This window comes from Squalius cephalus, assembly GCF_949319135.1.
Source record: "Squalius cephalus genome assembly, chromosome: 8".
Classification (NCBI taxonomy): Eukaryota; Metazoa; Chordata; class Actinopteri; order Cypriniformes; family Leuciscidae; genus Squalius; species Squalius cephalus.
Window position 1 is genome coordinate 36,040,716 of NC_137129.1, and position 10,778 is coordinate 36,051,493.

A 10,778-nucleotide genomic window follows, 5' to 3' on the forward strand; every position below is an offset into this window, starting at 1 on the left:
TTATTACGTCGACGTCGATAGTGACCAATCAGACAGAGGAAACGGGGTACACGTCAACGCTCAAGACCGCGATCAACAACGTGTTTTGCCTTGCACCTTAGCTTGCATCTGCGTGATGTTTGTGCTGCAACATGGAAAATCACACGACACGACAGCATCACAACTAGACGACCCATAAAAGATGATACAGTCAGCTGGACAACGAGGTCAGGCTTCACCCATCACCCAGTTGGACCCGAGTACAGGAATTTATCATTGAGAGCAGCGGCAACGCAGCCTGAAAAATAAATAAATAAATAAAAACACTGAAAAATTAGGCTGCCAATACAAGCATTACAAAATCCACTAGGCCTATTTAAAAATGATCAAATACAGTGATGCATCATAGAAATGTGCAATATGCAATAATGACCTGAGTTACTGGTAAGGGTGGCAGGAGGTCAGAGTAAGTCAGTACTATTTGATGTCCCATGATGAGGTGACTTCATATGCACGTACATGAAAAGGAATCAAATGAATGACAAAAGTAAATGAGAGTATTGACCTTGTTTTAGCACACACACACACACACACACACACACACACACACACACACACACACACACACACACACACACTACGTTAAAATGTATGGTTTGCTATCTTTCTTTAAAACAAATGTTACTTGTTCTGATAATTTTGTTATATTATTTTAACACATTAATTTAAGTGTGACTTAAAGCTGTAGTCTACGATGTTGAAAATCAGTCGAGAAAGCCTGAGACAGTTGTGAAGTTTTAAAAAACTCATCCCGCCCCTCCACACACACCCCCCTCCCTTCTGTGCTACCTGATCCCTCCCACCGGGAAACGACCTAAACAACGTCACTCAGTCAAGCTGTGATCACCGGTAGTAAACATTGGCGCATCTTGTTCAAATTCCGATCGGCTCGAACAGAAACTGAATATATACTGAAATATATTCAAGCACTTCAAGAAATAATCACTTTGACCCGTGATAGGCGATGCTAAACGGCTAACATTCCAATGCCGACCGGCAGCATAAGCATGTTGTCAGACTGATAAAAAGCTATTATGTAACACCTCACACCATAAAAGTAAAAAATAAATGCTTACCTGCTCAACAAAAAGTCAGCCGTGTCAGCGTCGTTTTTTTTTTGGTTTGTTTTTTCTCCATTGCTGAGCTGATGCTACTTTGCTAGCTACCATAGACTGTCAGCTGCTTGCCCGCGAAATTTCATGACGCAGGAGGGGGGCGGGGTGGGGTGCGGTGGGGTGGAGACGCGAGCGTCAAGAGGAGCGGGGGATTGGATGAGAGCAGTTGACCAATGTAAGCTGTCCGGCCGGACAGCTTACATTGGTCAACTTCTCTGCAGCTGTACACCCAATAGAGTGAATGGATTTTTTTCATTCTTTTTTCTCTTCATATTGTTAGGACTGTACTGTAGAACCATAACCAGCATCTAAACGAGGTTATTAATAATGAACAATCTTTGAAATCGTAGACCATAGCTTTAAAGGGGTTGGTTCACCCAAAAATGAAAATTATCCCATAATTTACTGACACTCAAGCCATCCTAAGTGTTTATGACTTTCTTCTTTCAGCCAAACACAATCGGAGTTATTTAAAAAAAAAAAAAAAAAAAATCCTGGCTCTTCCAAGCTTTATAATAAATGTGACAGGTATTTATAAATATGGATTTAATTTTTTTTTTTTTTTTTTTTTTACCAAAACGCATTATGAACCCCTTAAGCTGTATGGATTACTTTTATGATGGATGGATGCTCTTTTTTGGGCTTCAAAATCTAGGGTACCATTCACTCCCATTATAAAGCTTGGAAGAGCCAGCATATATTTCTTTATATAACTCCAGTTGTGTTTGCTGAAAGAAGTAAGTCGTATACACTTAGGATGGCTTGAGGGTGAGCAAATTATGGGATAATTTTCATTTTTGGGTGAACTAACCCTTTATATGTCCATGTAATTTTGGGAGCCACTGTGCATTATTGATATATATATATATATATATATATATATATATATATATATATATATATGAAGAGTTCAGATGCAAAAGCCTCTAAGTGCCATCTGAAATTTTCTTCTAGAATGATAATTTTTATCAAGCTCGTATATTTAAGTTCAGTAATTTCACTTAAATGGCAATGAAAATGACCTATTTTCATTGTCATTTAAGTGAAATTACTGAACTTAAATATACGAGCTTGATAAAAATGATCGTTCTATAAGAAAATTTCAGATGGCACTTAGAGGCTTTTGCATCTGAACTCTTCATATACACAATGAAGACATATGTATGTGTATATATATATATATACAGTGCTATGCATAAGCTATGCATAAGTTTAGACACCCATGCTAAAGCTGACTAAAAAGAGGAATAAAAAATCATCTTTTGGAAATTAAACTTAATGCCTTAATTTAAAAAATAGGAAAAATCCAACCTTTAAGGACACCAATTTTCTTTGTGAATGAATAATGTATCGTAAATAAATAAATGTTCTTCCTTAAAATACAGGGTGCATAAGTTTGGACACCCCTATGTTAAATTCCCATAGAGGCAGGCAGATTTTTATTTTTAAAGGCCAGTTACTTCATGGATCCAGGATACTATGCATCCTGATAAAGTTCCCATGGCCTTTGGAATTAAAATAGCCCCACATCATCACATAGCCTTCACCATACCTAGAGATTGGCATGGTTTTATTTCAGTTAGCCTAATAGCTGGTTTGATTTGCATTGAGAGATGATCTTATGGAAAGTTCTCCATGTCAATCTCTAGGTAACATCACGGACCAAGGGAACTTTATCAGGATGCATAGTATCCTGGGTCCATGAAGTAACTGGCCTTTAAAAATAAAAATCTGCCTGCCTCTATGGGAATTTAACATAGGGGTGTCCAAACTTATGCACCCTGTATTTTAAGGAAGAACATTTATTTATTTACGATACATTATTCATTCACAAAGAAAATTAGGCGGCGAGCTACATAGGCCTACCGTGCACCCCCCCCACCTCCCAACAAAACCATACTTTTTTGAAAGGTCTGGATGTGTAGAATATGAATCTGAATGTTAACATTGAAAATTTTGGGTTGCACTACCTGTTTTAGCCCTGTGAATAGGGAAACCCTAAAAAACGATTTTAAGCGATTTTAACACATCGAGATTGTCCTAGTCAATCAGAACAGCTTTTAGGTGACCCAATACACACTCAAACTTAACATATGATGACTTAGGTCAAAAACCTACCATGCTGCTTATTGGTAGGTGTCTAAAATTAACATAGGTAAGGCTTTATGTCGATATAATGAGCCCATTTCAAGGCCACGACCTAGATTCGCCTATCATGCACCCCAACCCCCTCCCCTTAAAAAAAATCATGCTTTTCTGAAAGGTCTGTATGTGTAGAATATGAATCTGAATGTTAACATTGACATTGTTGGGATACACTAACTGTTTTAGCCCTGTGAATAGGGAAACCCTAATAAACGATTTTAACACGTCGAGATTGGCCTAGTCAATCAGAGCAGCTTTTAGGTGACCCAATACTCTTACTACACTAAATTGATAATTACTTTAAATAGTTGTTTTTAATTATTTTTAATTTAATATAGTTAAGGCCTTGTATGGATATAATCGATCAAGGACCATTTCCATAGCATCAGTTAATATGCTAACGTGCTAACATTCCAACATATCAAAGCTGACTACGAAATTATTCACAGCTCCTCCTCACCCTCCCCATCTTTATTTAATATAATTGACCCCTCTTACTACATTGATAGTTACTTTAAATAGTTGTTTTTAATTATTTTTAATTTAATATAGTTAAGGCCTTGTATGGATATAAAATAATATCCTTTATAAAATATATTATGGATATAATGCAAGATTAGCCAGAATGAAAGAAATACGTGACAAGAGATTAACTGAACCACTGGAATCTGCTCACAGAATGAATGTAACCTGTGAACTTATACCAGACACCATTACAGAAGGTGATGGATATCACAGAGAATGCTACCAAATATTTGATACAGAAAATAAATACAGTGGGGCAAAAAAGTAATTAGTCAGCCACCAATTGTGCAAGTTCTCCCACTTAAAAAGATGAGAGAGGCATGTAATTTTCATCATAGATACACTTCAACTATGAGAGACAAAATGAGAGAAAAAAAGTCCAGAAAATCACATTGTAGGATTTTTAAAGAATTTATTTGCAAATTATGGTGGAAAATAAGTATTTGGTCAATAACAAAAGTTAATCTCAATACTTTGTTATATACCCTTTGTTGGCAATGACAGAGGTCAAACGTTTTCTGTAAGTCTTCACAAGGTTTTCACACACTGTTGCTGGTATTTTGGCCCATTTCTCCATACAGATCTCCTCAGCAGTGATGTTTTGGGGCAGTCTCTGGGCAACACGGACTTTCAACTCCCTCCAAAGATTTTTTTATGGGGTTGAGATCTGGAGACTGGCTAGGCCACTCCAGGACCTTTAAATGCTTCTTACAAAACCACTCCTTTGTTGCCCGGGCGGTGTGTTTGGGATCATTGTCTTGCTGAAAGACCCAGCCACGTTTCATCTTCAATGCCCTTGATGATGGAAGGATGTTTTCACTCAAAATCTCACGATACATGGCCCCATTCATTCTTTCCTTTACATGGATCAGTCGTCCTGGTACCTTTGCAGAAAAACAGCCCCAAAGCATGATGTTTCCACCCCCATGCTTCACAGTAGGTATGGTGTTCTTTCTCCTCCAAACACGACTTGAGTTTTTACCAAAAAGTTCTATTTTGGTTTCATCTGACCATATGACATTCTCTCAATCCTCTTCTGGATCATCCAAATGCTCTCTAGCAAACTTCAGACTGGCCTGGACATGTACTGGCTTAAGCAGGGGGACACGTCTGGCACTGCAGGATTTGAGTCCCTGGCGGCGTAGTGTGTTACTGATGGTAGCCTTTGTTACTTTGGTCCCAGCTCTCTGCAGGTCATTCACTAGGTCCCCCCGTGTGGTTCTGGAATTTTTGCTCACCGTTCTTGTGATAATTTTGACCCCACGGGGTGAGATCTTGCGTGGAGCCCCAGATCGAGGGAGATTATCAGTGGTCTTGTATGTCTTCCATTTTCTAATATTTGCTCCCACAGTTGATTTCTTCACACCAAGCTGCTTACCTATTGCAGATTCCGTCTTCCCAGCCTGGTGCAGGTCTACAATTTTGTTTCTGGTGTCCTTTGACAGCTCTTTGGTCTTGGCCATAGTGGAGTTTGGAGTGTGACTGTTTGAGGTTGTGGACAGGTGTCTTTTATACTTAAAACGAGTTCAAACAGGTGCCATTAATACAGGTAACGAGTGGAGGACAGAGGAGCCTCTTAAAGAAGAAGTTACAGGTCTGTGAGAACCAGAAATCTTGCTTGTTTGTAGGTGACCAAATACTTATTTTACAGAGGAATTTACCAATTAATTCATTAAAAATCCTACTATGTGATTTTCTGGATTTTTTTTCTCATTTTGTCTCTCATAGTTGAAGTGTACCTATGATGAAAATTACAGGCCTCTCTCATCTTTTTAAGTGGGAGAACTTGGACAATTGGTGGCTGACTAAATACTTTTTTGCCCCACTGTACCACAAATCCTGTAGAGTCCAATATACACAAAATTTAGAAAAATTGAGAAGTGCAAGCACAGAAAACAAGGCCAAACAAATCCAAATAGTAGAAGCTCACGGTGAGACATTTGGTGCTGTATCTCGAGTTATTGACAAGGAAATCATCGGCAGCAACAAAATGATGAAATTGACTGATCTGACCAAAATCTACATAGCTCATCTAGGATGCACAAACTTGCCTCAGCACCAAATGCCTCACCGTGAGCTTCTACTAGTTGGATTTGTTTGCTTGCACTTCTCCATTTTTCTAAATTTTGTGTATATTGGACTCTACAGGATTTGTGGTATTTAGCTTCTGTAGCAAATAGATCCTTTCCTCTAATTCTGCGAAGCAAATTTTCATCAAATTTTTGTTCTGCAACTTTGAGGACTGTTCTCCACCCATCACACTCAAACTCTCTTAACCCCTCATTCGTCCATATCCCTTTCTTTTGTACCTTCTTCCGTGTAATTGAGTTGCAGAATATACAGTCAGGTGTGAAGAGCACCTTGTCACCAGTTGAGGCCCTCTGACTTTGCCTTGAACTTGCTGCTAATAGTTCAGGCTTCTGGTCGAGTCTTTTGAGATTCATGGTGAATCTTTGGTAGCATTCTCTGTGATATCCATCACCTTCTGTAATAGTGTCTGGTATAAGTTCACAGGTTACAGTCATTCTGTGAGCAGATTCCAGTGGTTCAGCTAATCTCTTGTCACGTATTTCTTTCATTCTGGCTAATCTTGCATCAGAATCTACGTTTGCCCATAATTGCAAGAGTGGTCTATATACAAGACCAGGGACATGCACAATGCATCTGGACTTTGGTTTTGTCCCATGACATACCCTATGCCTTGAAGGACCTGCAGTCACTTGGCCCACTGACTCATGTCTTTACTCAGGCATAACTGAGCAGTTCAACTATGTTGAAGAAACCAACTACATAACCGACTAGATTATCTATGTGTGTGAGGTGTGTGTGTGTGTGTGTGTGTGTGTGTGTGTGTGTGTGTGTGTGTGTATAAGCTACTGGACGTCTAAAATTTCCCTTTGGGATGAATAAAGTATATATCTATCAATCTATCAAATGTAATCTAAAATAATTAAAAACAAATATTTAAAGTAAGCATCAATGTAGTGTAGTAAGAGGGGTCAATTATATTAAATTGTAAACTAAAATATTCAAACATCGAGCAATTCAGTGAAACAAATTTCTTGCTGTATAGGCAGAGGATGCAGACTTGGAGTATCTGTCTGTGTGAGTAAGAACAGTCTTTCAGGACAGTCTGCCTGACACAGAGGAAACTGTTAATGAAAATTAAAAAAATATCTTATTTTGTCATTGGATGAACAACCCAGACAGGTTTCTGATTTGTCAATGAAATTACTTCGATGGAAAGGGTAATGAGGGTTGGAATGTTAGCACGTTAGCATATTAACTGATGCTATGGAAATGGTCCTTGATCGATTATATCCATACAAGGCCTTAACCATATTAAATTAAAAATAATTAAAAACAACTATTTAAAGTAATTATCAATTTAGTGTAGTAAGAGTATTGGGTCACCTAAAAGCTGTTCTGATTGACTAGGCCAATCTCGACGTGTTAAAATCGTTTATTAGGGTTTCCCTATTCACAGGGCTAAAACAGTTAGTGTATCCCAACAATGTCAATGTTAACATTCAGATTCATATTCTACACATACAGACCTTTCAGAAAAGCATGATTTTTTTTCAGGGGAGGGGGTTGGGGTGCATGATAGGCGAATCTAGGTCGTGGCCTTGAAATGGGCTCATTATATCGACATAAAGCCTTACCTATGTTAATTTTAGACACCTACCAATAAGCAGCATGGTAGGTATTTGACCTAAGTCATCATATGTTAAGTTTGAGTGTGTATTGGGTCACCTAAAAGCTGTTCTGATTGACTAGGACAATCTCGATGTGTTAAAATTGCTTAAAATCGTTTTTTTAGGGTTTCCCTATTCACAGGGCTAAAACAGGTAGTGCAACCCAAAATTTTCAATGTTAACATTCAGATTCATATTCTACACATCCAGACCTTTTAAAAAAGTATGGTTTTGTTGGGAGGTGGGGGGGGTGCACGGTAGGCCTATGTAGCTCGCCGCCTAAATTGGTGTCTTTAAAGGTTGGATTTTTCCTAATTTTTTTAATTAAGGCATTAAGTTTAATTTCCAAAAGATGATTTTTTATTCCTCTTTTTAGTCAACTTTAGCATGGGTGTCTAAACTTATGCATAGCACTGTGTGTATATATATATATATATATGTATATATATATATATATATATAGACATTATTTATAAAAACATAAAATATGCAGCTTTTATTCGCTTGTTATAAAGGATAAAACATCTGAAGATTATTTAGTCATTCGTCACAAACATTTAAAGGAATAAAACAGGTGTAGATAGTGTGACTTCCTTACAGAAGAAAGGAAAAACACTTCAATTCAGAGATATCAATCACTGCAGTATAGACTGAACTGGATTGACCTTCTGAGATGTGAAACATACTGCAGTAAACAAGACTATATACTGGAAAACAGATTGCATAAAAGCAGCGTCTAATCGTCTCACGACTGCTCCCTGCAGGAGGAAGTTAGACGAACAAATGACAGCCGTCCTGGCAGCTATAGCTTGTTGCTAGTCCAAGACATGAAACATAAGTTTGCACGAGTGAGAAACCAGTTACCATGTTTCAAAACAAGCACCAGTTTAAACTGGTCATAAGTCAGTGTGAACTAGAAAATTGGACTATTTACACAATCATCACATAACCCTTTAAGATGAGTCCATTTTCGACTAATAGTTCACTTTTTTTTTTGTCTTTTTATGGCCTGAAAATTAGGCTAATAAAACATTTCAATGATGAACTAAAATAACAGAGCGGTTATGCAGAACAGAGTCCGGATGCCCTTTCATTTTCATTTTATTTTATTTATTGTAAGTTATTGCATCCTTATGTGGATAAACCTTGTTTTCGAGAACAACTGATTTGTTTTGTATTTTTGAAATTCAATAAAAAAATTAGGAATTAAATAAAAATTTCCACACTGATTGCTCTTCAATGTTTTAGTAACTTGGTCTTTCCCCATCAAGATACACCATGACAAAACCCAACATTTTTCTTTCCCTTTTTTTTTTTGTTTGTTGATAAACCAACAGGATATGAGCCAAATGGGCTTTGTAATATTTTATTTAACTGTAAATAACAGGATCCATGCTTAGGCCTATGCAGTAAAGTAACCGAGCAGTGAAGAAACGTCAGCTTTAAAATTTGAGTTATGGGTCTTTGGCAATTGTCAGCAAATAATGTATTAATTAACTTAAATTAACATCTAATTGCTGTCAAGAGATATAGTATTTCCTGTGAAATGTTTGCCTGGACCACAAAACCAGTCACATGGGTCAATTTTTTGAAATTGAGATTTATACATCATCTGAAAGCTGAATAAATCTGAAAGCTTTCCATTGATGGATAGGACAATATTTGGCCATCTGGAATCTGAGGGTGCAAAAAAATCGAAACATTGAGAAAATCGTCTTTAAAGTTGTAAATTTATGTTCGTGATTGTGCTGCATTCACTCACAAAAATAAATGTTTTATGTTATTACGGTAGGAAATCTTCATGGAATCTATGATTTTTGGCATAAAAGAAAAATCAATAATTTTGACCCATACAATGTATTGTTGGCTATTTCCACAAATATACCTGTGCTACTTGTGACTGGTTTTGTGATCCAGGGTCACATATTAAAATGAATTTGGTACATTAAATTGATCATAAGTGACGGTAAAGACTGTAACATTGTTACATAAGTTCTTAAAAAATAGATATTTTTCTTTCAAATTGAAGACAAAAATGATTTACACATGGGGTAAGTCAGAGTAAGATGCCTCCCGGGGTAAGACCCTTAGACCTTTAATTTGCATTTATAATGTTGCTATTATGACATAGGCCAATTTTTTAATCTTTAAAATATATATAAATATTAATAAGAATTATATCAAAGCCATTTATACATTCTGTAAAAGTTTGCCCCAGTTATGGGGGAAGATGGCCTCTTTGAATAATTTTACATTTTGTTCTACAATTAAACAATTTAATTAACAATTAAATTAGCAAATGTTTCTATTTATTTCCTAAAATAACACATTGACAGATGCATCATCATTCTGCACATGCTAAACTTATATCTAAATATGTTTAAAAGTAAATGTACATTGTTCTTAAGGGGGGCATTTCCCCCCATGTTACCCATATAATAAGCTGGACAACTGTTTTCAACTGCAAAAATATTTAGAAATGTTTCTTGAGCAGCAAATCAGCATATTAGAATGATTTCTGAAGGATCATGTGACACTGAAAATGCAGTAATGGAGCTTTGCAAGGAATTGCACTGGAATTGCAATTGAATTACATCTGAAATACATTAAAATATAAAATATTTTTAATTGTAGTAATATTTTACAATATTTCATACTTTGTACTTTATATACAAATAATCTGTTTAATCTGTACTTTTATCAAATAAGTTACCCTGGACCACAAAACCAGTCACATGGGTCAATTTCTTGAAATTGAGATTTATATATCATCTGAAAGCTGAATAAATAAACTTTCCATTAATGTATGGTTTGTTAGGATATGACAATATTTGGCCGAGATACAACTCTGGAATCTGAGGGTGCAAAAAAAGACATTGAGAAAATCTCCTTTAAAGTTGTCCATTTATGTTCACGATTGTGCAGCATTCACTCACAAAAATAAATGTTTTATATATTTACCGTAGGAAATTTACAAAATATCTTCATGGAACATGATCTTTACTCAATATCCTAATTATTTTGGCCTAAAAGAAAAATCGATAATTTTGACCCATACAATATATTGTTGGCTATTGCCACAAATAAACCCGTGAGACATGTGACTGGTTTTGTGATCCAGGGTCACATAAATGCTTTGGTAAGCATAAGAGACTTCACAGCCAGAAATGTCTCCAGTGGAGCTGCAGAGGGCAGTATAATATGGATATTACAATTTATATGCTATTGCAGGGGACAATGGGTAGCAGAAATGAAA

The 10,778-nt window shown here is 36.5% G+C and overlaps 1 protein-coding gene across 1 annotated transcript in view; it reads left to right on the top strand.

Annotated features, from left to right (window-relative positions):
* The first annotated feature begins 34 nt into the window (after positions 1-34).
* LOC307162910 (uncharacterized protein) overlaps positions 35-10,778 on the top strand; it is a 53,474-nt gene continuing 42,730 nt past the window's right edge. The window contains exon 1 of the mRNA XM_079878658.1: positions 35-206. Within this exon, the coding sequence (XP_079734784.1) occupies positions 182-206 (25 nt within the window). The 5' untranslated portion in view covers positions 35-181. The remainder of the gene's footprint in view (positions 207-10,778) is intronic.